The sequence below is a fragment of the Agelaius tricolor genome, unplaced genomic scaffold (assembly GCF_023055355.1).
Source record: "Agelaius tricolor isolate 1412-34295 unplaced genomic scaffold, bAgeTri1.0.p SCAF_1, whole genome shotgun sequence".
NCBI classification, from domain to species: Eukaryota; Metazoa; Chordata; class Aves; order Passeriformes; family Icteridae; genus Agelaius; species Agelaius tricolor.
The window spans coordinates 56,946,316-56,972,867 of record NW_027269261.1 but is presented as its reverse complement, the minus strand read 5'-3'; the positions used below and the strand labels follow the sequence as shown (position 1 = coordinate 56,972,867).

The 26,552-nt window shown below is 39.9% G+C and overlaps 1 protein-coding gene across 1 annotated transcript in view; it reads left to right on the top strand.

Moving 5' to 3' along the window:
* The window catches only part of MTHFD1L (methylenetetrahydrofolate dehydrogenase (NADP+ dependent) 1 like), a 146,527-nt gene that overhangs the window by 115,371 nt on the left and 4,604 nt on the right, over window positions 1-26,552 (top strand). Inside the window, exon 27 of the mRNA XM_071435637.1 lies at window positions 24,395-24,503. Within this exon, the coding sequence (XP_071291738.1) occupies window positions 24,395-24,484 (90 nt within the window). The 3' untranslated portion in view covers window positions 24,485-24,503. The remainder of the gene's footprint in view (window positions 1-24,394; window positions 24,504-26,552) is intronic.

The window sequence follows — 26,552 nt, the reverse complement described above, 5'->3', positions numbered from 1 at the left end:
AAAATGAAAACAATAATTATCTCATTTGCTTCTGCTCTGTTTTGCTCACGTGGAATGTGTTTGGAGATTGTTTATCCACAGGTGATTGTTTCATTGGTTTCTGGTGTGAGCTGTTTTCACTCATTGGCCAATCAGTGCCAAGCTGTGTCAAGACTCTGGAGAGAGTCACGAGTTTTCATTATGATCTTTTTAGCATTCTGTAAGTATCCTTTCTGTATTCTTTAGTATAGTTTAGTATTCTTTAATTTATCATAAAATAATAAATTCGCCTTCTGAGAACATGGAGTCAGATTCATCATTCCTTCCCGCCACAAGGGTCCCCGCAAACACGATGCAACCCAAGTCTTAAAATCCTTTGAGATGTTGAAGCTGGTTATATTCATACCAAAACATTTCCATAGGCACAGATTAACCACTTAATACTCAGGGCACATTTAGTGACCCACATGTTAACTGGCAGATGCCACAAATGTGCAGATATTAGAAAGCTGCTGGCCTGAGTGTGTATACAAATTCAAGCTTATCACATCAGAGAAGGATGGCCAATCCCAAGTTAGCCTACACAGAGCTAAGACAAAGCTCCTGCAGTCCCACAGGACCATCCCCTTGGCCGTGGATGAGCAAGGACAAGGCTGCAGTCTGCACATGAGTACGTGGACCTGTGCCTAGGGACAGCCTCATCCCCTTCCAGCTGCAGTCCTCTCCTTCCAGAGAGGAGATGGAGCCCCTGGGCAGAATGGAGACTTAAGTACAGGGTAGGAAAGAGACCAAAGTGAGGAAGGCAGGGTTGTGTTAATTTTTGTACCAAGTATCTATTCTTTAGTACTGTTTTCCAGCCTGTTTATCTTAATGTACACAGGTTAACCCTTCCCACTCCCTGATGTTCAGATGGTCTTGAACACAGGAATGTGTAAGTTTTTGGTTTGGGTTTTCACTTATTTTTAATAAAATAATAAAAAGTTATGGTAACTAGAAAAAAGAAGACCATAAACAGCTAAAAACATCCACCTTAAATGTAGTAATTTAAAGTTCAGCTGCTTATCTGCAATCTTTTGGAGGGATCTGTCAATCTCTTAACAAAACAGAAAACAAAATCTTGGTATTTTCCAGCAGAAATTTTTAGCAGCAACTGAGGTATTTGTTTTGCTTTCGTTTTGTTTACTGATCCCATGATACTCCCCTCCAGGCCAAGCAGCTGCAAAGCCTGGTTTTGAAATGGTTTATGAAATGTTGCTACGGTGTGGATGATGCATTAGGGCACAATGATTATCATGGAATATTGCCTCTGACTCCTTACCACTTATTTAGCAAAAGCTAAGTCTTTTTCAGGTCTTCATTTCATCTTTTGAAGGTTGTCCTTTATGGATGGTCAAAAGGTAAAGGTAACTGGTGATTTAGCACAGTAGGTGATATCTCAGAATATTACTCATATCTCTTAAGCAAAAAGAAAGAGTTTTGTTGTTTTTCATCTGTTTTGGAAGTATTTGAAAAGGGACCTTTCCCACCTTAGGAACAGAGTATTTGCAAGAGGAAAAATAGATTCACTTCTCCTAGTAAATCTTTAGCATTTATTTTGAATCAAAAATTGCCAATAACATGCTCAGAGGGTTTGGTCCTGTACTGATAACTCAGTGGAGAATGGAGGCAGTGTAAATAAAGAGTTGTGGGTACAGTTGAGTTGCTGTTTGAGTATCAAAATGGGAGATATTTTCTCACTGACTCCAGCTGCCTCAACAGCAAGGATAGAGAAGTGTGAAGTCTTGAGAAGCACAGGTAAACTGAAACATACCTGCATTTGCATAACATCAGTTGAAGAAAAATATTGCACCCATTCGTTTTCAGGACTAATTAAATGGGCCTTAAAGCTTCTGCCAATAGATGAGACATTCCTTTCTAATTTCAAATATGAATTCTTTTTGGAAACTTGATTAGAATTTCAACAAACCCCAGCTGCCAGCAAAGCTCACTGTTTTAATAACCTACACATATTTCATTTCACATTGTCAGTTTTATCTCTGCCAAAGCACCTATCACCTCATGCTGCCAATCCATTTTGGTGCTGGAAACATTTGGAAAGCTTTGATTTATAGCAAAGATTTGCCCTTCCTTCTAAAATGCCTGTCTCATGTTTCCTGTCTTCGTAACTATCTATCTAATCATCCTTGTTCCATTTCATTTCAGTAACTGTAGGCTTTTGAGAGATGTGATGAGCCTTTTCTTTTAGGGAGAAAACCTTCTGAAGAAAGTTAACATAGAAAGAAAAAGCAAACATTTTCTTGGGTATGACAGTGCATGGAAAAGACCAGTCTGTTTTGTGGTTTCAACATTGCTTGGATAATTTGATTGGATTACACAGTTGTTTTTTCTGTGTGCCTTGCCCACATTGAGATTTTGGTGCTGTATTGCTGTGGAATATGTAGAATATTAAGAATATTCTCTTTTTAATGCAAAAAGGATAAGAGCAGAGGAAAATTGAGAGTTCTGCAATGGTAAGGACGTTGAGTTTGCAAGCTGAATCATGATGTTGCCATGTCATATAGACCTGGTAATTTATATTTAATAGCGTGTAAATCAGAGAATCTGTTCCTTGGACTGCTGTTTGAAAACTTGGTCCAGGTAGGAAGGTAGGAAGAGCCCTAGTGCCAGTAGAGTCTCATCAAGCTTCTTTATGAGTTAGTGGGGAAAGAAGAAGCATGTAGCAGGCGCTGCTTCCATTTATCCACAACACGAGCCACTGTATGTCCATCGCCGATACATGAGGAGTAATCGAAGATGTTTGTACTGTGAGTAAGCAAAGGCATACCCAAGTGGTGCCAGTGATGAAGATGCAGCTCCCACTTGTAGGGCAAGCTGTTGAGGGATTCTCACTGTGGTTTAATCAGCCCATGCTAAAATCTTCATTGCTAGCGTTGCACCTGTTGTGTTAAATCTCACAGGTGTGCCTGTGTGCTCATGGTGGGCATTGGGCATGAGTTACCTCCTCAGTTTTGCCATGTAGGTCTGTCTTGTGCTATTTTAAGTAGAACACTGGAGTTAGCAATTTTGTCCAATCAACACCTTTGGCAAATGTGACATTGATTGCATTTTTTAATGTATTTTTTCCAAATATCTAATGTCTGATGCTGAAAGCAATGCATTTTCTTCTTTGCTCTATGTAAGCTGCCTTTTGTGTAACAAATTTGCTTTTATACAGGCTTACTTCTTATGTAGAGGTTTGTGTTTAGTCTGTCATTGGTGCTGTATTTAAGATTAATGTTTGTAATGTTGCTGGCATTAACTTGTAAGTTCAAGCTGCCAAAGGAAAGCATTTGCTCCCATTCCATTTCAGACAGTGTCAGAGGGTTTATTTAGAGTGTGCCTTCCAGGCCCACTCACTTGCTGCTTGGACATAAACCTGGATCCATGCTGGATTATCAGTACCAACGTGAAAGACCATGCTTAACTTCCATAAAATTTCTCTTTCTTAACATTTATTCCTTTCCCTGGAGATTACACCACTGAAGATAAATGCAACTTACAATAGTGAGCACGGCAGTACTATCTGTCTTTTTGCACAATAACTGTTTGTTATCTTTTCAAAAAATGTGACTAGCCAGACAGCAAGCAAATGCCATTTCATACACCTGTGTGCCAGATGTTTTACAGCTGTGCACATACTGCTGCTGCTGAACCTCCAGTGAGCATCATGGGACAACTGGTTCAGGAAAAGTATAAATTTTTCTCTTGGGATGGGCTGAAATGGTGGGGAAGGAGATGGCTGCCAGTCAAAGGAACTGCATAGCACAATTAAGAAGCAAATCTTTTGGTGTCTTGTTTGGGGATATTGCTAACATTGAGAGTTAGCAAGATTTCCTCTGGCTTCTTCCCAGCTAAAATATTTTTCATAGCCCCTCAAAGTCTAATGAAATTAAAGTAGGTATTATTGAAATTTGATTTGGTAGCATACAGGTGAAATTATTCTTGTAATGAGCAGCATAAATAGAGTCATGTGTTACAAAGCTAGGTAAGAATTAATGACTATAAAATTCATGTTGTTTTTAGGGGCAGCTCAGTATCTGAATGTCACAAAGCTTGGAAAATCTTCTTCTTGCTGAACATTTGAATTTTATTCCTGGAACGCACCTTTCTATTTCTTAGTTCTTAAAACTATGGCCAGTGTGACAAAGGACTTGGTTCTGTCATCACAACCCCCATCCATTTTCTTTCTTTATGACTCCTACAATGATTCTTCTTTACAAAGTACTTTGCAGCATTCATTTGAAGCTTGCACAATCCTGTAAGGAAGTAGGTTGGTTTTACAATTTTATTTATTTAGCGATCATAACTCATTGCTTTGTATGTCAGACTGAAAGTTCCAGCAACTGATATGCTGCACATGGTATTTGTATCCAAATCTCGGGGTAGCTGCAGCTGGATTCTGTGTCACATCTTTAAAGAGTGGAAGGAGGATATCACACACTGCTCTGGGAATGGGGCCAAGGTATTAGACATGAAAGTGGGCAGGCATATGTGCCTTTATGGGGAGAACAGGGGAAGAAGGAGTGTGGTCCTGCAAGTCTGATAGGCACGGACATTTTTTGGTTGCTTCAGAAGCTGACTCAAATTTTGGATTAGCATCTGTAGTCTAGTCACTGAACCAAAGCTTCTAAGGCTTTTGAAAGTCTGTTTTTAAGGTGATAGTTTCAAGAATTTGTTTACTAATGTCCTTCCAATTTGGCAATGAAACAGTTCTTTCTGTGGTTTCTTATTTGGTTTCCCAGCTCATGGAGTGGGACTGCAAGTATATTGATGTGAGAAAGAGAATTATAGCCACTGCTATGATATTGATTTTGGCTTGCAGAACTGAAGAAAAATTATGTTAAATTAACATAATGGTAACTCAGTGTGAGAGACATCAATGGTTTTAAAGGAGGTGGCCAAAATCTTGTCACTAGAGCACAAACTTCCCCAAAGCTCTGTGTTTAGGCTTTTTTAATCTTTCCTTTGATTAACTTTTTGATACTTTTGAGAAGTGTTGAAGATGGTACTTTACTAGGCTGTGGAGTGGGAGGAGCCCATGGCATGCTGTGCAGTGCAGCATGGAGATCTGTGATGGTACAAGGGATGGCACACCAGGCATGGGAAGGATTGCCTGTGCTTCCAAAGTTGGTAGGATGGCCATGAGCAGGACATATATATACATATATGTACACACACACACATATATATGACTAGCTTTTGCTTCCAAAGATACTGTGGGTGTGCTTTGCCACGTTTATGTTATGTTGAGCTGGGTGTTGTCAGCATGGGTACAATGAACAAGCAGGGAGGAGGGCAGTTCTGGACCAGCATACAGCCAGGGACAAGCCTTCCCTCTGGTTTTGGGGAATGCTGCCTGTGCTGCTGAGAAGGCAACTCACACCTTCTGTCTGCTGAATGGGTTTTTTGACTTTCACATCATGCTATGAAGTCCATTTATTTTCAGTCTCAGGTGTAATATGCTTTTAGTGGAGGGTTTTCCCCCTGTGATTGTTTCCTGAATTAGTAGATCTTCCTTCACTTTGGCAAGGATTTTCCGTAATAAAAAGTTTCATCATCAGTTATTCGTTTCATATGACTGGTCTGTGAAGCACACAGGATTATTGAAAGCTATAAAATTTGTGTTAGCTGTTTTCCTTCATCATGATCAAAATTATCTCAGTTGTGTCTCAGTGGGTTTGATCATATAAATTTATTGCTGGTTACCCACAGTAAACCAACAAGCTGCAACTGTGTGACTAGAGCTCAGATGAAATTATCCATTTACACCCAAAGTGGATCAGAGAAAAAGCAGCTGTAAAATAAGTGCTTTAATTTTTTTAGTAACAATTGCTTTGCTTATAGTGGTTCCATAATTTTTTGTAGTTACAACTGTCCATAACTTTTAGTCAGTGTTAGTAACACTAAGTTACAATTTTATATAATCCTGTTTTTAACCCAAATGACAAAAATATTGATACTCAATTCTGGTCTGTGGTAAAGTGGAAATGGAACTATGGTAGAACACAGTATGCTACTAATAGCACCTGATGAACTAACATGAAGTATTGTATTATTAACTGATTTCATGAATCCTTAGATCCTATGATACTGGGAAGAAGATTAATTGATTTCTTACAACATAACTGTACTGGACTGTATTTAAATGCATTATTTGACTATCATTTTCTTGAAATACCCAGTTCTGAGATTTTCAGTCCCCCTTCACTCTTCAACCCCAAATTAGTAGTTCTTTTGCTCTGAAGCATTTTAAGAGCAGTAGCTCAAAGCACAATGTTTCTTCCTTGTTTTCATCCCTTGGGTTAGCTGTGAATGGCTGCTGTGCTGGGCACAGTCCTCTTCTCGAGCTAAGCAGAAAGATGTCTGGCTGACAATCCAGGAGCAGGTAATGCTGAAAGGTGCTTGTCTGATGTGCATGATCAACTCTAATTGGTTTGGCACATTTATATTCCATATTAATTTCCTCTTTTCTGTATAGACCATATGAAGAGTGGAATGGAAGTGTCAAAATTTATTGTTTTTCATTGGACTCTAAAATAAAGTTGTTTTCATCACTTGGGAGGACAAGTGCCAGAGGGGTGGATCAGCTTCCCTGCAAGGCCGTGTTGGACACAGCCCTGCCTCACAGACAGGTTACATGTCTGCAGTTGGATGCTCTGGAAGGCCCTACCATAAAGGGAAATGTGGCTGCTGAAGCAGACCTGCTGTAAGTGTCAGGAAGGCGGGCTGGGGCCAACTCAGCCCACATGCTGTTCCCAGTGCTACTTCTCTGCAGAGCGCCTGAGCAAGCTCACCCAAGGTTCCTGTACTAACAAGACAAAGTACTGCATTGTATATGAAAGGGAAAGTTTTAAGCTGTTTGGCTGCATCCCCAAATTCAATTAATAGTGCTGGAACCTAGAGGTGGGGCATGCATGGACTCTGCAGCACAGATTGTGACTAATGTGCTGTGAACTGCAGGTGCTGCAGGCCAGGAATGGTGGGAGCATTTCAACCTAGTCAACCTGTCAATTCAGCCTGTCACTCATCATTTTGCTTTGGGATAGCTGCTTTCCAGAAGAAAGAAACAAAGTAGAAGTCTCATATAAATTCAAATCCTAAACTGAAGACTTATGTGAACAAGATGGGAAAACAACAGAAAATATTGAAAAAAACCAGCAATACCATTATTTTTAAATAGCTTCCTTTTGACAAGAAAACTTTTCCTTCACAGGAATTCAGAATAGTGGGAACACACATATGGGCATACTCACCTAACTGCACACTACACACTTTTAGTTGTAGTATGCAATTAAGGATGCTTCCACTTCTGGATTTGCATATTCAGGAGAAATCAAGACCAAATTTCAGAAATGTTCACAAGTAGGTTACATTGTCAAGAATCTGTATGCTTTGACTACAGTCAGAAGCAACTGATAAGCATTCATGGGATAAAATTCCTCTGTGTATGCTCATGTTCATTTTGATTGGCAAATAAGTTAGTTATCCTTCAGAGTGGCTCCCTTCCAGATACCCTGCACAGATAAGAGTATCTTTCATCCTTCCTCCTCCTTTCATCTCTTTTCCCCACCCCAGTACATGGGATGCGTGCTGGATTAGAATCAAATACAAAAGTTGTATCGATCCGCAGTGTAATGTATTTTAGGATTTTTGCATCTTTGCTGGAAAATAAAACACTTTGGACAGTTGAAGAATTATTTCTGTGATGTTGCAGATGTATTTATTTATTTTCTTGCTTGTTTATTACTTATTTGGATCCTCCTTTAGCTGTTTTCACCCATAGTCTTTCTTAACCCTCCTCTGTATATTTTACACCCTTGTTTCTCAAAAAAATGATGTGAATTATTTTCATTAGGAATAAGGAGAATGCATCCAGGATTCATCCATTTTATCTTTCTGCTTGCTTTATTTTTAGCTTCCCTCCTGCCTTATAGAAAGCAGCAGCTGTTTTGCATTCTGTATCACATGGCATCCTTTCTAACAAGCCACTTCAGAGCATCCTTCTTCAGTATTTTGATGGATGCAGGAGACTTACTGGTACTTTGCTGCTTCCTTCTCATTGCACCATCATGAACTGGTAATATGTCATCTATGTGGTGCTGCTCTGTATTGTCAGAGGACTAATTTAATTAATTTTTATTAACAGTGCCTTAATTGAATTTTTGAAAGACAGATAAAATTACAAACACAGCACAGGAAGAGCATAGGAAGAATGTCTGGCAGAGCTATACAAATAGATGTATTGTTTCAAATATTCCCTGTGCTCTTGAACAAGACATGTAATCTGTAAAGGATTATGTGTAAGAGGGAGAAAGATACTCAGAGCAATACTGAAACTTATTCAAGTGGTCAAAGCCAGTAGAAAAGGAAGAAAATAAAGTCAAACACATGAAATCATGAGTGCCTCCAAAGTGCAGTGGCTCCGCTTCCCTCTCCCAGACACTCGATCAAAAATAAAATAAAAATTATCCTAATGCCTGTGCACTGGAAGAGAGAGAGAGAGAGAGAAGGCTCCTTCAGGAGAAAGAGCCATGGTGGCATTATGACCCACAAATCCCTAAAAGGTGGGCATAAAAAAGTGGGGACCACAAGCAAATAAAGTTTTCTAATAGCTCCAGATGTTCAGTAACACAAAGTGCCCATGTAACATAAGGATCATCAAGTCCCACAGCTGTGTTTGCACTGAGCTGGAGAGTTCTTGGTATTCTTGAGGTTGCCCCTTCAGATCCCTTTTGAATTTGTTTTAGGATAACTTGCTGGTAGGATACACTGATATAATTCCATTAAAAAATACTTTTTAGTGAATGTGGCCTGTCTTCCAGAGCTCCCATCCCTTGGTTTATTCAGCAGGTTATCCTAATTTGAATGTAGAAAAACCATCTGCCATGAGAAACTTGGTAGGTGAGCAAGCTGTGTCAGTCAGTGACCACACTTCCTGATATTACTGATAAATATGCTGCTGCAGAGTCTGCACTAACAACAGATTCTTTCACCTTTTTCTGAAGGAAATGTCAGCAATCATTTCAAATCATTTAAATGCCATTTCCTAATTGTTTACATGCACTTTACAAAATAGGCACAACTGGGAGACTTGCTTTACTCCCCAGTCAGGAGGACCATGATGGAGATCTGGTGAATATAGACACAGACACCTACCACACACATGCAAGGGTCATGCTGGAATGGGATACCTTCAAAATTTAAACAGAATGGCTGCAAGCATTTTTATTCCAGGATAGAAGTGCTTTTTTCTAGGTAAACTGAATCTGCTCTGAAATGTTAGCTCAGCCTACGTTTACTTTTGCAACTGGAAAACATTTAAAATCGCATTTTCTAAAGAGAAAGCAACTTTTTTTCTTTCCTTGGATTGTTTAGACCAAATGGGCCATTTCATTAAAGATATGTTCTAAAGTGTGTTTCCCAGACACAAAAGCCATGATAAATCCAAAAATGTGCCTTCTTGTAGGCCTTTCAGTATGATTTCCAGTAAAGCTTAAAAAAAATAGTAGTATATGAGATGAATCCCAGATAACTGCAGTGTAATGTCTAGTGGTTTCATCTTCCAGGGATATACTCATAAAAGTTCATTTTTAGGGGTCTAAAGTAATCTTCATTTTATGGGGCAGTTAAAGACTTCTGTTTTGATGTTGTCTGCTGTCCTCTGTGGGATTGATTCAGAATCAAATACATACTGTAGAGGAAAATTCATCATGACAGTTTGCTGCTGGCATTTTTCATGGAGAATTGCAGTATTCTCCCAGATGGAAAAGAAACTTACAAGGGAGTTTTATTTTTTGTAGGTCTATATTATAGCTAACCATTCTTCTACTTATCACTGCAGGTACATGGAACACTGCCTGGTTTTGGAATCTTTCCCCTCTATAAAGTACAAGTTATGTTAATATTTTTTGACACTTGAGTAAGAAAAATTCTTACATATTATCAAATTCAAGACAACTGACTGCCCTTTGATTATTTCCAGACCCACATAATATCAGTCACAAAGCTAATATGGTATGAGGTTTAGGGTTCTGACAGACATGTGTCTACAAATGAAAATCATATTGCTGGAGCTGTGTCAGCCCCTATCTCTCTGAGGGGTGGCAATGCCCTGAGTGTATGAACATCTGATTTATTTGTGAATCAGTTCCACAGTGGTTACAGTTTGCTGTATTTAGTGTTTTGTAGGTAAGCCTCTGGTATTTTCACTTTGCTTTATATCACTCTAAAAAAAAAAGTGGTTGTCCAGAAACCAGGATGAGATGTAGCCGAGGTATTTCAGTAACAAGAGCTAAGGGAGGAATAGCAGGAGTGTCTGTCTCAGCTCCAGGTGCCACTGTCCTTGTCCCCTAATCAGTCCTAAAGCTGGTGCAGTCCTTTGGTGATCGGGGGAGTGGTCAAACAGGCTGCAGATGTGTCCCTCTTGGCAGCAATTTGGGTGTCGGAGCCTGTGCTCTGGAAGCTGTAAATCACTGCTGCCTTGGGGAGGAGCCCAGGCTCCCAGCCCTGCCTGCCTCAGCCCTCTCTGAAGGAACAGCAGTGGGAAGGGCTGCCTTTGGTTTTCTTTTTAAGGGGTTTTCACTAGCAAAGAGACCATCAGCCTTAAACATCAGCATGAGGTAGGCAAGGGTCAAAATCTTATGAGAGGAAATGAGTAATAAGGACGTCACAGACCATCTCCTGCGTTATTTGGAGTTGTGCCCTGGATATGTCATCATTTTCCCTTCTCTCTCACTGAATCTTCTTTATTTATATATATTTTTAATAGTAGCCTCAATGACAGTGAAATGGATGAGTGCAGGACCTGTTAAATGCCAGCTTCCCCTTGTATGGCATCCATCTGTAAATGCACTTAGAACAAACATCTGCTCCCAGAAATTACTTTCTGGCCTGTGCTAGTTTTTTCAGTGTCTGCCAGGCTTTTCATCACCTTCCCCAGTAATCCCAGCAGGTCCACAAAAAAGTAAAGATCCTTATTTGTGTGACATTGCAGCCACTTCAGCTGGCTTGTTAAAACTCAAAAGTTATAACTGGAGGAGCAATGCAACTCCATTCACAACAAAGAGAAACTTTTCAGTTGTGAAGGTCATCACATATGTTAGGCATACATAACCCTGGTTACTTCTACATTATAATCTGGATCCCACAAAAATTAAAATTCATGTAAAGTACCTTTTTCAGCTAAAATTTGAATTGGTGGGTGAGTATCTAGACAGTAATCTTGAAAGGCACAACGTTACAGAGACTGTCATGCAGCTGCACATTAATATGTGGCCATTCCCTTCTGAAAACAAAATACTGAACTGGGTTTTAAATATCAGCTTGCACACAGTATGACATGTAGTATTTTGCATAGGCTTGCTGACTTAAAATGTGTGTTTAGAGCTGATTGATGTTATCAGAGCTCTGCTGTTATCCCTGAATCAATTTGGCAAAAGGTTCATATTCTTTAGCAACTTGACTGCTTTCTTTCTCTCCATTTAATGAAAACTTCTTGGTTCATTCTTCACATAAACAGTTTTAAGACACTTGACATGTTACCATGTTTCTAATATTTGAAGTACTGAGAAAGCCAAGAATTTTTAAGTTGTCATGTTCACATAGAATTTGTATCTGTAAATCCAAAGTCTTGTGAATTTCATAGACTTGTGTTTATACCTGTATTGTGTCCCTGTGGTGTTATACATAATTTAAAGGTTATCTGAAGCTGTCTCCATAGCACCTGGAAACTAGTTTTTCTTTAAAAATATTTTCAGTCGGTGAAGAGATGCTGCCAGGCATTTATATTAATACTTCTATAAAAGAAGGAAATACTTTCTCACATGTGACTTAAATGTGGAAGTCATTAACACAGGAAAGCCACTGAGTCCAAGAATTTAACAGGACTTCTGAGAGGTTATAGCCATCAACAATATACAGGGTTGTAATTAGAACAAGTAAGTAATTTGGAAAAAATGCTAAGTACGGTGTTCAAGGATTCAGTTGGTCTTCATCTGTCAGCTCCCAGGTGGACAGAGATTGCTTTGTCAAGCTCCACAGTTTCAGCTTTTCTCCGTGCAGCATCTGGCCCCAGCCCTTGCACGAGGCCCCCCGGGACAGGCGCGTTTGCCGTGCCGTGGGATGGACACGCTCCCTGCCTGCCTTCTGGCTGCTCTGAGGTGTGCAGCTCCTGCACCATTGATCACTGCACAGCTTTCTGAGCCTGCACAGCGCCCTGCTGCTCTGTGCCTGTAGGCAGCAAGGCACCGGGAGCTTCTGTTACTATGCTGAATCAGATGGAAAGCTGATGCTGACAGACAAATAAAGCAAAGTGGATATAGACTCCCCTCCTTCTTCTAGCTTCAACAGCTCTTTCTCATTCCTGTGTTTCAGCTGTGGCCAGGCACGTGCTCTGCACTGTCCTGCAGGGTCAGGCACAGTTGAGGCACAGCAGCAGGAAAATGGAGAGGGAACATGCAGTGGTGCACAGGGAGCAGAGCAAAGCCTTGTCTGTATGCACCAGAGAGAAACATCTCACTGCTGGCACTGTGTATGTCAGATTTGCTTTGTGTCTGAGACCCTGAATGAGCTGTGCTGACTGCAGAGCTCTGCTCCAGACTGTAGGAAAGAACATCAATGCCATTGTATTTGGCACCTGTAGAAAAGATGTGATGCAGAGAGTAGACACGCAAAATAAGCGCTCTGCAGGTAATCTGTCCAGAATGGGATCAAGGAATGCTTGTGACAGCACAAATAAGCTCCCTCTGAGTTTGTGAAGCTCTTTGTCTCTTTAATTTTCTATGGAAAAAAGAAAAAAGCTAATTTTCTTGATAACTCACAGAAATAAAATCAACTTTAAAGTAGCTTTACTGTCAGTATTTATTCTCACAGTCTGAGAAATGCAATGTGGAAGCAAAGATAAAGCAGCGTTTTCCTACAAATAAACAACAAGCAATTTTCAAATGAGAATGACTACATGAATTCCAGTTGCTGGAGGGGATGCTGCTGATGAGATTGCAGCAGGCTGCATTCAAGGGAGAGCACTCTTGCTCACCAGCAGCCTCTGCTCAAGGCAAGTGCCCAGGCAGGGGGGTAGCAGCACACTGCTGGGGCACTGCAGCTCTTCAGGTGAGTTTGGGGTGCCATCCTGGGGGGATCTGTGTTCGTGGGGTTGCCAGGAGGGAAGGAGGAAGGCTGGACATTAGTGGCTGTGCTACGGGTTGTGTTTTTTATGCCTTGGCTGAGTGGTGGAGTTGTAAATGATTTCATTGCCAAAAATGAAAGTTCATTACAGACTGGGCTTGTTTTGGTTAGGAAGAGTTGAGAGGATATACCATAAGTGTAAATAAAGCTTATGGCTTTACCTGCTAGTTTGTTCACTTTGGCATTGAAGGGATTATATTTTAACTGGTTTTTGATTTCTGTGTTAAAATTTTTTTGCTTTTAGTCTTTTTAGAATTTACTCTGTACGTGCACAAAAACCTTTCCATGATGGTGACACTTTTACTGTTTTTCTAGTGCTTGGAAGGAAGTTCCCATAGACTGTACGAGATGTTTGTCAGAATAAAAAAACTATTGTGCTAACTTGTGTTGGGATGCAGAAATTCATTACCTTCCCTTTTCTTCTTTGTCCTTTCATATACTTCATTTGGGAAAAATACTACCCACAAAACATCTGTTTGGGGGTTGGTTTGTTTTTCAGACTGAAAAAATGTGTTTCCAAATAGAGTTGATTTTAATGAGATGGATTAGCAACATTTTTGTTGCTTTTGTGAATATATTGTTATCCCTTGTTTTATTGCTGAAACTGTGGTTAGGGAAGTGACTTACTGCAAGTTCATAGAGAACATATTGTGAGAAATTGAGAAAGTTGTATAAAAATGCTGATACAGCATTCATTATGTAATAGAAGAAGATGTTGCATGCAGTGTTATTTTTGAATTTCAGTTATATGAGACTAAGATAAGAATCAGTTACCAATTTCAAGTTCCATTATCCTGGCAGCACCTCAGCTCCTTTTGGCAAATCATTTAACCTTCTCTGCTTCCTAGCTAACAATTTAAACTTGTGATTTATTTTATTTATTTCCCAGATGTACTTGAAGTATTTCATTCATATGTGTAAGTACTTTGAGGAGAATTATATTTATAAATAAAAAATACATAAATCTTTATTATATTATGTAAGGATACATGTTTGTGGGATAAAGATTGTGCTCTCCATCAGTTAACAAAATTTTATTGTATTTCCTTTGACAATTAAATCTGTCTTGACAGCTTGTTAACTCATGGTTAACAGAAAGTGAGCAGAAATTAGGGGTTTAGTATCTTCTTAGAGAAACTCTGAAAATCAGTACTGCTGTAAGAAAGTTATGTCCCACATTCATGGGTAGAATTTTTTCCTTTCTCCTTACAACTATTAGTGCTGTTAAGTTGGCTTACAAAAGAGCTGGCTCTGATGAAAACTCGAGTTCATCACAAGTCAGTAACTTTCAGCCTTTTTCAAAGTGTTTCTATGTTCCTTTACTTTCCAGAAGAAGTGTGAGCTCTAGCATAGGTTATTCAAGGCTTGCTTTTCTCAGCAGCCTTGTGAAGACTTCTTAAAATAGTGGTTTGATAGACTAGAGGAGGAAAATTGCTGATCTAAGTGACATCCTTATTTTTTCTATTTTGTTCCGTGTCAAAGGAGACTATAGTACATTCTGGCATGATTCTAGAGGACACATTATATTAAATAGTGTGTAATGCCAGAGGTCTGCAATGGAATTGTGACTCAGACTATCTGATTTACGTAGACAGTTTAACAATTTGGCATCCTTGTATCCATCCAAGCTGGATCCATTCTGATCTTCTGGGTTAGGAACAAATAGAAAGGGAAAGCTTTTTAATTCCTCAGTGGAATCATTCCTAAGATGGAATGCATGGACCAAGCATATCAAAACAATAATTTGTCTGGAAAGCAAAACTGTGTAGGGTGAGAAAGCCACATCCAGTGCTTTTTTGTCATTGTCTATTTCTTGTTTGCTTCAGTCTGTCATGAAATAGCGTGTGGTAAGTTTAATTTGTAAAGAGCAAATAATTTAGATTGTTTATCCAAACAAGTGACTTGAGAAAGTAGATATAGAAACTTGAACTAATGAGGTTAGAGATGTTCACAAGTCAAGGTTGCCTCATGATGACAGTCCAGTGATAGTGACTGATGCTGTTGGTGCCCATCATGTTTGGTTATTCTTTGGAGACAAGCTTCCCAGGCTCTCCTTTCTGACTCTTCCCGTGATACCTACAGACCAGAAAGCAGAACTGCATCTGTGAAGTGCACATGCTAGCTTTTATTGTTTCCCAGTCCTGAAAACTAGATTGTGTCTACCTAGCTGGGACCAGCAAAGTATAGTCACCTCCTCTACCACTTTTTTCCACTTCTGTTGTTTTGAGGTGATTTCCAAAAATCTAATACCCTTTGGTACCACAAAGGTCATCGCTGGCACTTAGTTTAAATCAAGTAATGAGACCAAGCCAGTTTGGCAATTTAACAGTTAAAAAGAATTGATTTTAAGGAGTTTTTCACTGTAGCTCTATGATCTTTGGAAGCAGTTTTTCCCATGTATATACGCACACATATGCTCAGACACGCATGCACATTATCTTTGCCTGAGATGGTATTTCCTAGGAAACTTTACTTACTCAAGAATCAGTGGGTGCAGTTGTAACCAAAAGGGCTAGTATAGCAGCAGTTTAATGTGCTTTTATTCACCACAGTTACAGAATCTTTTTTGGTTTTTCCACATTGTAATTAGCCATGAAATGACTGCATGATGCTCCTCGTGCTCTTCTAGGATGGTGTGCTGAGAAGGCTAAAGTTTGTTGCGTGTTGAGCACACACATTTGCTTCACATAATCTACTGCTGCCACCATCTCCAGTTTCTGGGCTGTAATTGAGGTTTTCTCAGAAGATTTTAACCAAAATGTCATAGTGATGATCAGCAGCACAAAGTGTAACTTGCTCCCAGAGTTTGCAGAGCAGCACTTCTAAAGAAACACTTGGTACAAAATAAACAGGTTTCAGAGGAAAGGAAGGGTGCCCAGTCCCTGAGCAAATACAGGGCAGCTGAGATGGGTCACCCAAGATCTCTCCCCTCCAAATACCACAAAACTTGCTCTGTTTTCAGCAGAAATGGAGCTGCTGGCAAAGTTTGGAGACCTCCTCTTTACCAAGAGACTCGAACTCTGAACAAAGCAGGAGAATTATTTACCCATGAACATCAGGTGCTTTAAATTTAATAATAAATATTATTTAAAGCACTTGAGAAAAATGCCTTTATCCTCTGGATTTATTCCTTCAGAGGCCCACTTCCAGCACTGTCTGATATATTGGACACTTTTCAAGAATGGGAACAGCCCTGGGAGCATCTGACATCAGGATTGAGCTGCAGGGAAGGATTTCTCCTGGATGAGGAGGTGATTTTGTACAGAAGGCAGGGAGCAAGAGTCCTCTGCCAGGGATTTTGTCTAAAGCCCAAGGGGGAAAGGAAAATCAGGATGCAGGCCTTGGTCAAGGGAGCAATTACTTCTGGAAATGGATTTGAGTGGGCTGGGATGAAGGAAGTGTTTTGGAACAAGTCACCTGGAATTTGTAGTCTCATTTTTTTCTCACCCCCTTCATTTCCTTCATGAATGTTTTTTTGGGGTTTTTTTTCTGAGGGTTTGTTTGGTTAAGTTGGGTTTTATAGCTTTCATTTTTGTAGTATTTGTAGCTTTCATTTTTGTAGTATTTTTTTTTATCAATTATCCTGTGCAGGGCAGAATGCTCTGTGAAACATGGTGTAGATTGTATAGAATACAGTTCACTCAACTAACACCATCTGATGTGCTACCTCAGTGAGGTGTACTTTTCAATTTAAATTTAATATATTGTTTCCATTGTGCTGTTATAACGGGGACCATTTTCTTCTGCTTCAAGTGTGGTTTTATAAATTCTAAGATGAAAATAAGTTGAGAGAACTGTGCCAAGAGGAACTACAGTCATATATGAGAGTCATAAATATTTTACTTAATTGGGGAAATTGCTCATTTTGTTACAGATTACATCTATTCCTAAATATTTTATTTAACAGCTAGAAAAATGTCCTTTCTGGGTCTTTAGTCCTTCAGCACATCACTAACAGCAGCATTTGAGTTCCAGACTGGCTCACCAAGAAATTCCTTGCTTCCTTTGGGATATGCACCCAAAGATCTCTCCAAAAGTTGTACTGGATAGATGTGGACTATTGTGTGGGTTTTGTTTATTCCCTGGGGTGGCCAGGATGTCACTTTTGGGTTCAGATCATCTCCATTCACGATGAGTAATTTGTTGGGTCCTGGGTCCTACATCCTTCAGAGGATGTAGCAGGGCACAAGTTGCTTTTGCCTAACTTGAGCACCTGGCAGCAAGGCCAATTTGGATTGTATAATCGATATTCAGAACTTTTATAACTTCATCCAGATGCTGAGAGCAGAGGAGCAATGTCCATACATTTTGTTGTTGTAAATCCTTTCACAAAAATCGAACAATTGCCAAGAATGTGTAAAACATCAAAGTAAGAGGCAATTACAATACAGTAATTGATGCCAGATGGACTTCTGCACCTGAGATCAGTCAGCATGCCAGTGAAAAAGAGACGTTTACTGCAAGAAACACTACAGCATATGTCAGGGTGGCATCAGCATCTTTTCAAACATTATTTTAACCACTTTGAAGGCTGCTAAAGTGTTGAGTTTCTTGCTGTGGTTGTTCTTAGACATTGCAGCAAGATCCTTTCCTGTTAAAGATTTCCTGAGAAGGAAATAGGATCTTCGCCCTCCCTAACTCCTGTTGCCATCATCAGGTTTGGCAAATTTTCATTAAAACTTAAAAGTAAACCATTATTTAAACAGTAACTAAAGAGCATTGGTTAGCTGCTTTCAGAAATCCTTGTTATCTTCAGGCAATGAAAAACAATGAGATAATATTTTCTTAAACATTATGTAGCTATTAAAGTAATTTTTTTAAAAACTTTGCCATTTCCAAAACTGAATTTATTAGTTTGTAAAGGTTGATATTTTTTGAAGGAAGCACGAACTTGCCTCCACTATGCATCCGCTTTTCCTAATATGAGATGTGGAGGTTTGTTTGCTTTTAAGAGGTGGTGAATGGTAACTTGAATATCACTTCAGGCTTTGGTATGGTATCATTCCCCTCTGTAAAATGTGGTGGGTGGATGAGATGAAGACTATATTGTGCATTTTTTTTGTTTTGGCCATTTGGTTCTGATGTTCTTGTAGTTATTGGGGGGCAGGAGGGGTGTGGAAATGCTGTTTTCTTAACTATTGTCTTTTGTTATTTTCATGCAATTTTTTTTTCCATCATTCAAAACCTGAGCTACCTTTGAAGTGATAGAGCTCTGTAGACTGGAAGAATTTTCCAGTTCTGTGGAACAGACTTCAAGATGATTCTGGAAATGCTTAGTGTATGCTCCCTAATTTTTCTGTGACCTTTTCACAACAAGTGCTTCTGTGTGCTGTAGGACAGTCCAGTTTGAAGATGAAATAAGTGAGTGCTCACTGGAGGTGTTTGCACAGTTGCCTGCTTCAGAGTGCTGGAGCCCTACCCACAACCCTCATTGCTTGAATAGTCTCGTGAAGTATTTCCAAGTACAGGTTTGAACTGGAGAGTGCAGGGACCAGAAGGGATCCAGTAAAGAGATCTGCAGTCACCTCTGCAGCCATGCAGTGCAGTGAGGTGACTGTTAATCTCTCTCTCCTGCTCCATGGACTGCAGCTCCCCTGGTGCCAGCTCCCAGTGCGTGGCCAGCACCACACGTGTCAGTGGGAGTAACTGGCACTCAAAGCACACCTAAGGGCAGGCAGGACTGGAGACCTGGAAGGATTTTTTCAGAAAGTTATTCCATTCACCTTTGCATGCCCTGAGACTGACAGATGCACTGAAGTTGAGCAAATTTCTGGTGGTGGATCTGTCTTCCAGGGCTCTAACTCACACTAGGAAACCCTGAAGCGTTGCTCCTTCGTGCTGTGCCTCAGGATTCCAGCAAGTTCTGGCACGCTGACCATAATGCATACAGGTTTATAGCACTATTTATAAATCTCTTGAGTTTCCTCTTGTATTGTTTCTTGCTGAGGGAGTGTGGGATATGCAATTCATCCCATCAGATTTTATTGAGGAGTTATCCGCAGTCATGTGCATGCTGGATTCTCTTGAGAAACAACATCTGTTTTCTGCAGTATTTCAAGTTTGAAACGGTTTTGAGTTGTTACAGCTCATTTAATTAACAAAGGATACAATTAAAAAATGTGAATTACTTGTGTTTTTTGTCAAACACAACGTTAACTCCATAAGCCACAGAAAAGGGAGGTTTCCTCTATAAGCTATTTTTTGATTTTTCTGTATTTTCTACTAAGTTGTTTGGCATACTTTATGTAAGCACAGATTCCTCTGATTTTCTTTCTCTCTTCAACGGAAACCATGTTATGCCTGTAAAACAGACACTTCTTGTCTTATAGGTGAAAAAGACACTAAGCATGAGTTGGATGTGGTCCTTGGGACCATCTGTTTTGCAAATTGTGCCATTGTGCTAACCCTGTTAAGGCAACCTCAAGTTCTATTAGGATCTTTTCATATAGATAAATGAAAAAATACAGATACATATATGGATGAATACACCTCAAAGGCAGGATGTGAAGCACTGATAGGCATATAGGTATGATTAAAAAAGGAAGCTAAGCAGCATAGTTCCTCATGGGACCACAACAAACCTGGTGAGCAGAGTCTTGGTGCTTGACTGTGTACAACTGTTATCTATGGCCAACTCAAATTACTAGTCAACACACAATTGTAATTTAAATGAAACTTAGTTACTCTTCCAGTAACTTTGGAAGCATTTGTGGAGAGGGTGTGGAGCAACACTTTCATTTGGCTTTCTTGAAAATAACTGGCATTCTCCATTCGTAAGGAAGCTCATTATGCTTTTTTTGTTCAGTCATGTAAGTAAACTTCTGGAGGATCATAAATGCCTAATATAACAGTTGCCTTCAGGCATTCTTAACTAAAATTGTATTTTATCTTCCACCAGCTGTGCATTTCCAGGAGTCCAAATGATCCTTAGGATAAGCTGGCTATAAGACTTGCTGCTCTAAACACAGAGAGCCATAGTAACAAATAGCATTGTATTTTTCACATGATCTTTCTGCAGTTGATTCGCTCTCATGGATGTATGAACAGTTGCACAGTTTGTAGAGAAAATGGTCTGTTCCTAGAAAGCTAGTTCCTATTAATTCCTAAATTATTTGTATAACTTTTTTTTCCATGCATGAAACATTCATATGAATGGCATTAAGCCTTAAGGTACCAAGCTTATGCCTTATATTATCCTTCTCCCAGGAAAAGTGTGATAGGAGCAGTTTTGTTCAAATTAAGTACTGATTATTTCAGCCATCTAAATCCAGTTTGTGATTTTCAGTGGATAAGGTGCTGTCATTCTCCACTTCTTACCCTGTTCTTTTCTCACAGCCACGCTGTGCAATGTTGCATAGCTACCAATCTATAACCCAAATGTTGTTGCAATAGAGTGGAGAGAGTTTTGTTGCTCTCTGGGCAATATATAGAGGATGTATATTTTATGAGATGCTAAGAAAGCTCTGCATGACTATAAATTTCTGTGGGTTTTTCTCATGCTGTACATAGCTGCTAATAAAGTTATTTACATTTTAAGCATATTTTCACTTTCGTTGTTCATTCTGCTTTTTTCAAGTTTGAAAACTGAAGTAATTTTAGTAATTAGTTATTTCAGGAAGAGAGGTGGAGATAGTCTGCTGGGCACCGTGCAGGTACAGAAAGTGCTACAGCCAAGGGGTGGTTGGCTTTCCCTCTCCATGCACAAAAATCTGGGCTCTGGTTACTGAGGTCAGGGAGAGAGATCCCTCTGGATCATGCCTGCTGGAGTAAAGACCAACTCACTTATTAATGCCTTCATGTAGCATGACAGAAAGTGGTGAGAGGGAAGAGGATCCTGAGCCTGCAGCCTTGTGGAAAGCCAGTCAGGTGAAGCCTCTCTGCAGCCTTGCAGCAGACTGAGCCCTCTTTTCTTTCCTGCCTTTGTGGTTGAAGGAGAGAAATGGAGGGCTGCAGAGGGAATAATCAGCAGTACTCTCCTCAGCCAGGCAGCCATCTCCTCCTACTGACCTTGAAGCAATGAAAAAGGGATAGATTCTTCTGCAGGTTACCTCTGTGTGTACAGATAATGAGAGCAGAGAGTAATGATCATAAATCTGCATGGCTTTGCCTGTTTGAAAGTCTGGGCCATGGGAAAAATGACAGTACATAGTTTATTTTCAGTCTGTAATTCACATAAGTATTTGTTCCAAAGTGTTTCTTCTGGAGGTGGTTTTTTTTTGCCTTGTACTTCATTTTATGCAGCAGTGGTTTTAATTCAAATGAACCTATTCCATTTCGTTGACTTCAATTTTCAATATGAGAATAGCTGTATTTCCCAAACCAGCAATAAACTGGTTTGATCATTTCATTTTTTTAAGTGTAGTAACTTTTCATTAGTTAATACAGTAGAGTTATACTGGTGTAGAACTGTGCCTATGGAAGAAAAAAAAAAAACAAGTCCAAAATACAAAATAGATATGTAGGACTTGTATTTAACATTTCTTTTAGAAAACAAAAATAAATAAAACAAACAAAAAAAAAAACCCCACCCCACCCACAAACTCCCTCCCCCCCCCAAAAAAAAAAAGGAAAACTCTTCTAAATTAGCTATTGTTTAAAAAAAATCCAACAAAAAATAAAAGTAAAAGTAAAAAAAAATAAAATTAAAAAAAAAACCACCTTGGAATTTGGGAGTTTGCTTTCGGATGTTGAACTGCTGTACACAAAGTAACCAGAAAGTTGTCTTTGGCAATTTGATCATTCCCCTCCCAGTGAGATGAATTTCATTAAGTCAGTTCCTTGTAAAACATTAACTCAGAAACTGGAAGGAATCTGAGACAGAAAATAATTAAGTGACCCTAATGATGTAGTAGTCCAACTACCGTGGCCAATGGATAAAGAATAGTAGCAAGGTGTTTTAGTACTTAGCTAAGATGCCAGGGTAATGTCAGCCAATAAATGATGTCATGCAGTCAGAGGCAGGGTTAAAGACTGACAGTTTTGTCTTTTAATCCTACTACGTACGATAACAAAACATCAGGAAGAACTCTATTTAAAAACAGAGGAAATGTACTGAGCCACTAGAAGAGCTTGTTGCATTGTTTTCCCTCTGAGCTAGATCTCAAGTGAGATGATGGCTGCGCCAGTACTGAGCCTTTCCCCCTCCTCAGCACGGGATTAACCTCTGAAATGGCAGCAGCATTTCCTCCCTGGAGCAAATGGGACTGTGCTGGGGAGGTTTAACACGTTACTTGTATTCCCATGATGGAGTCACTGCGTGAGTGTTGGGAGCAAGGCTGAAGCATAAGGGAGATGCTGACCCCTCACTGAGAATGCAGCACTTGGGGTTGACAGAATGAAACACAGTCTGACCCAGAGCGTGGGGGGCCTGGAAGTCTGGCACTCTGGAGCTGCTAGGATGGTGGTCATAAGTTTTTCCTCTTTGGAGGCCAATTATCCTGTTAGGGCTTGCCTTTGGCCAGAGCAAACACTGTAGCTGAGCTGTGCTTGTTGGGGAATTAGGGAGGATAGAGGGAGGAGGTTGCCTGGCTTTGAGCTCTCTGCTGGAGAGCGGGAGGTGATGGCTGGCCACAGTGTACTCTGGCTGCTCCCCCCGGTACAGCCTGGGGCCTGGAGGTGATCTGGTCATGTGGTAAGCAGATTTAGTTCATCAGCCAACCAGCCCTGGCCAGAAAAACATGTACTGACATCAGTTCAGTGTGTTGAACAAGGTTGGTTGCAGTAAGACGAGTGCCAGAGCCAGCTCCGAGGCAGAATCATTCAAAGGGTTCCCAGGGTGAAACTTCCCTCTTCCAGCAAGCTGTTTCAGCTCACTCACGAAGACATACCCTAATCTGACCCTTTGTGTAGATTATTGTGTTTGGAGTGTTTCTGGTACTCAAGTCTGCATAATTGTTTTCCTACACAGCCATGTTTTAAGGTTACCTCCTGTGGTCAGGATAACCACCAGTTTTCATGAACTCTGCTGACTTGCTCTGGTGAAAAGTTTGTTCCTCAAAATCTAGGAAATAAGTTTTAATGCTTAAAGACTCTCAGCCAACAGTCAAGCAAAGTTGAATTCCAGGTTTGTTTTGAGAGATTGTAAGGTCTTTCATCAATTTAGGTATTAACATAGGGCCTATTATAGCAGGGGCATTCTCCATTTTGTCCACTTATGAGGTTAAGATATCAAAAGGGTTTAAGGAGTCATTAAGCCCAAATGCTGTTTTTAGAGTTCCTTGAATTAGTGGAAATATAGTGAGATATTCAGGGTGTGAATCCAAAGTGACCCAAGTTGATCCAAACTGGTCCTGTTTTAAAACTGCCCCACAGGCACAGCCTTTATTTATACTGTGCCAGTGAGGGCACTCGGAGTAGGGAAGCCCTTCCTGGCTTAAGGGGCTGAAACAGGAGAAAATGAAGCAGATCAAAAACCAGCATTATTCTGCCAAACTTGCTCTCCAGACATCTCCTTTGCAAGGGAGAAGCGAGGAATCCTGAGGCAGGGAGTTGGGAAATGGGGGAACCTCTGATTTAAAGGGACTTTAACTGTTGTGGGGCACTTCGAGATTTCAACGTCAGTCATGTGCCTTTAATTGCTGCTAAAAATGCCAATTTCAAATAATAGTATAAATAGCCTGAGCAGAGCTGTAGCTAACTATGTAATTTAATTCCATGAAACTATTGACATGTTTAAAAGTATGCAGATGCTAGCGTCTTATGCTAGATCAGGATCTTAATTATGCATAGTTTGAGATAATTGGGTTGCTTTAGCTCACTATCTCCACCTGTTAATTCTAACTACTAAATTAGGATTCAGCTGTAATTCCTGTATGTTTAGTAGAACTATTTCAATTTGCTCCTGACATTAGGTAAATGTTGTAATTAATTCTGCTTCTGTATTCTGGTTTTCTGTGGGAGAGGTCTGAGTTTAACACCTTCATATACCAGGTAAAGTCAGACAATTACATCTTTGCCCTTTGCTGTGATTTTTTCTCTTTCTTGTCTTTTAGAAGCTCATACTTAAAAATTCATCAAAAAAAGTACCAAGTTTGACATTTTTAACAGAAACAAAAAATGTGGTACAGATCACATCTGTGGTCAAGCCTGTGTTGAACAATCCAACCTTTCTCTTAATCTAAGGTTTACATGCAAGGGCAGACTGATTATCTGCTTACAGGTGCAGGAGTATAACTGAATGTCATTGTTTCCACAGATGAGCACCATGCCAGGACTGCCCACAAGGCCGTGCTTCTATGACATTGACCTTGACCCCATCACAGAGCAAGTGAAAGGATTGTTTTGAGAGTGACATCCAAATCCAGGTCAGTCAACAGCCTTTATTTTCCTGTTCCAGCTTGGGGGAGGATGTTTGTGCCTAGCATGTGTGTAAGAAAGGTTGTCAAGAGTTTATCTAGGCTCTAGTTTCAGTAAGGATTTCAGAGGCTTTGGAGGTGTATTTCATAATGTGTAATTTATCACGTGGGTTTCTCATTTGCTGAATGGTGACTGGCACTTTGCTGTTGTCCACTAATGGTGCCTTTTGGATTTCCTGGCACTGTCAGTTTGGCATCAGGAGGAGCCAGCTCTGCAACTGTATGGCTCTTGGCTATGGAAAAAGGCAGTCTGAAGGAACCATGTCAACTTAGTCACCTCAAAAGAAATACTTCTTGATACTGCACTCACGTGGCAGTGTGTATCTGTCACCACCTAGGTATCAAGGAAGATATTTCTGTTTGTTCATGAGCTCTGCTTTGTTTGTTCATGTTTTGTTTTCATAGCTGTTATCATCTCTCTCAAATGGTAATAAGCATTTCAGGAACACAAAGCTCTCCTCTTAGCCTGTTTTTCATGCTGGATTCTCTCCCTTTTCCTCGAAGGTTGCAGTTCCCCCCCCACCTCCTCCCTTTCTCTAAGTACTTAATCTTCTTGGTGTCCTGCTTTAATTTTGTGCAGCACATGTTCCTCACTTAAAAATACAAGATGTTATGAAAATATTTCATGCTCCTCCACTTTAACCTTTTAACATAATAAGTGGAGTAAGAGAGAATGTAACCCTGACTGAAACAAACCATGTGTGCCTGTCAGGGGATTCTCTCCTTTCATCACTTAGCTCTCTCCCCCAATAGATTGGTCTGGAGAGCAAAAGGGTTTTTCTTTTTTAAGACAGAACAACACTATTACTATGAGCTAATAGGACTGTGATGGGACCCCAGATCAGCCACAGCTTTGAGGTGAATGTGCCCAGGTGCTTCAGCCCTGCTTTAGCAGTCCTTTCTTACTGTGGACTGAGGGAAAAGGCTTTCCTTTTCTATTTCTGAGTTTTGATGGATTGTTTGGAGGAGAGGAGAGGTTTGCACAACCCAACCAGACCAAGTGAACTGTTCACTTGCTCACACATTCACGTGAATGCCACAATATTCATGAGAATAAGAGATTCTGAGAGCAGATTCCACTAGTTTGTGCGTGTGTGCCAGTCAGGACAAGTAAAAAGCACCTACCTTGAAAGTTAACCTGCATGCACAGGTAATTAGCTGTATGCAAACCATCCCTGCCTGTTCTGTGGCTGGGTGGCATTGCACATACCACTCCTTGGCACATATCCCATTTTTGTTACTGATACACATGATATGTCTGGCAGCTTCATGCATACATATTGATTCATCATGTGTCAGCCATGTAATTGCTTCTGAATCATTTGGAATGACTGTAGAATCCTAATGTAAAATCTATATGCAGATTCACATAGCCTGCTTAATTGGGTGTTTACTGCCTAGTCTTACACAAATCCATCCAAACCAGGGACTGATGAGTTTGGAAGAACAACAATAATTAAGCAGACAAAATACTCCATTCCAACTGTGAAGACCTTTCATTGGAAGCTGTGCATGAAATAAAAATGTTAAACTTAGCTTTTAGTCAGTGATGGTGTTTTGTCAGATATAAAAAGAAATGCTAATGAAGTCACAAAAACATAATAGGTAGGAAATAACATATATAGCCAACTGTTAATAAATTATTTTAATTTCATTGCAGACGTATTGTTGGCATCTGACAGATGAATGATTCATTAAGTTTAAGCCTTTTAAATAAAAAAAACAGCTTGACTATATATATATATATATATATATATATATATATATATATATATTTCACCAATATAGGCACATGCTCACCTGTCTTCCTACCTTTAAGAATCTAAATAAATGCCTTGTGAGTATGGTAATACCCAGTGAGCACCACACAAAGTAGTCAAGTGCTCATTAGCTCTAGAATTCATCTGGTTCATGTGCTAGATTTGTACATTGCTAATTTTGGAAGAAGAGAGAAATAATATTCCCATGTAGTCTTTACTCCCAACTTTCTGTGGAGAA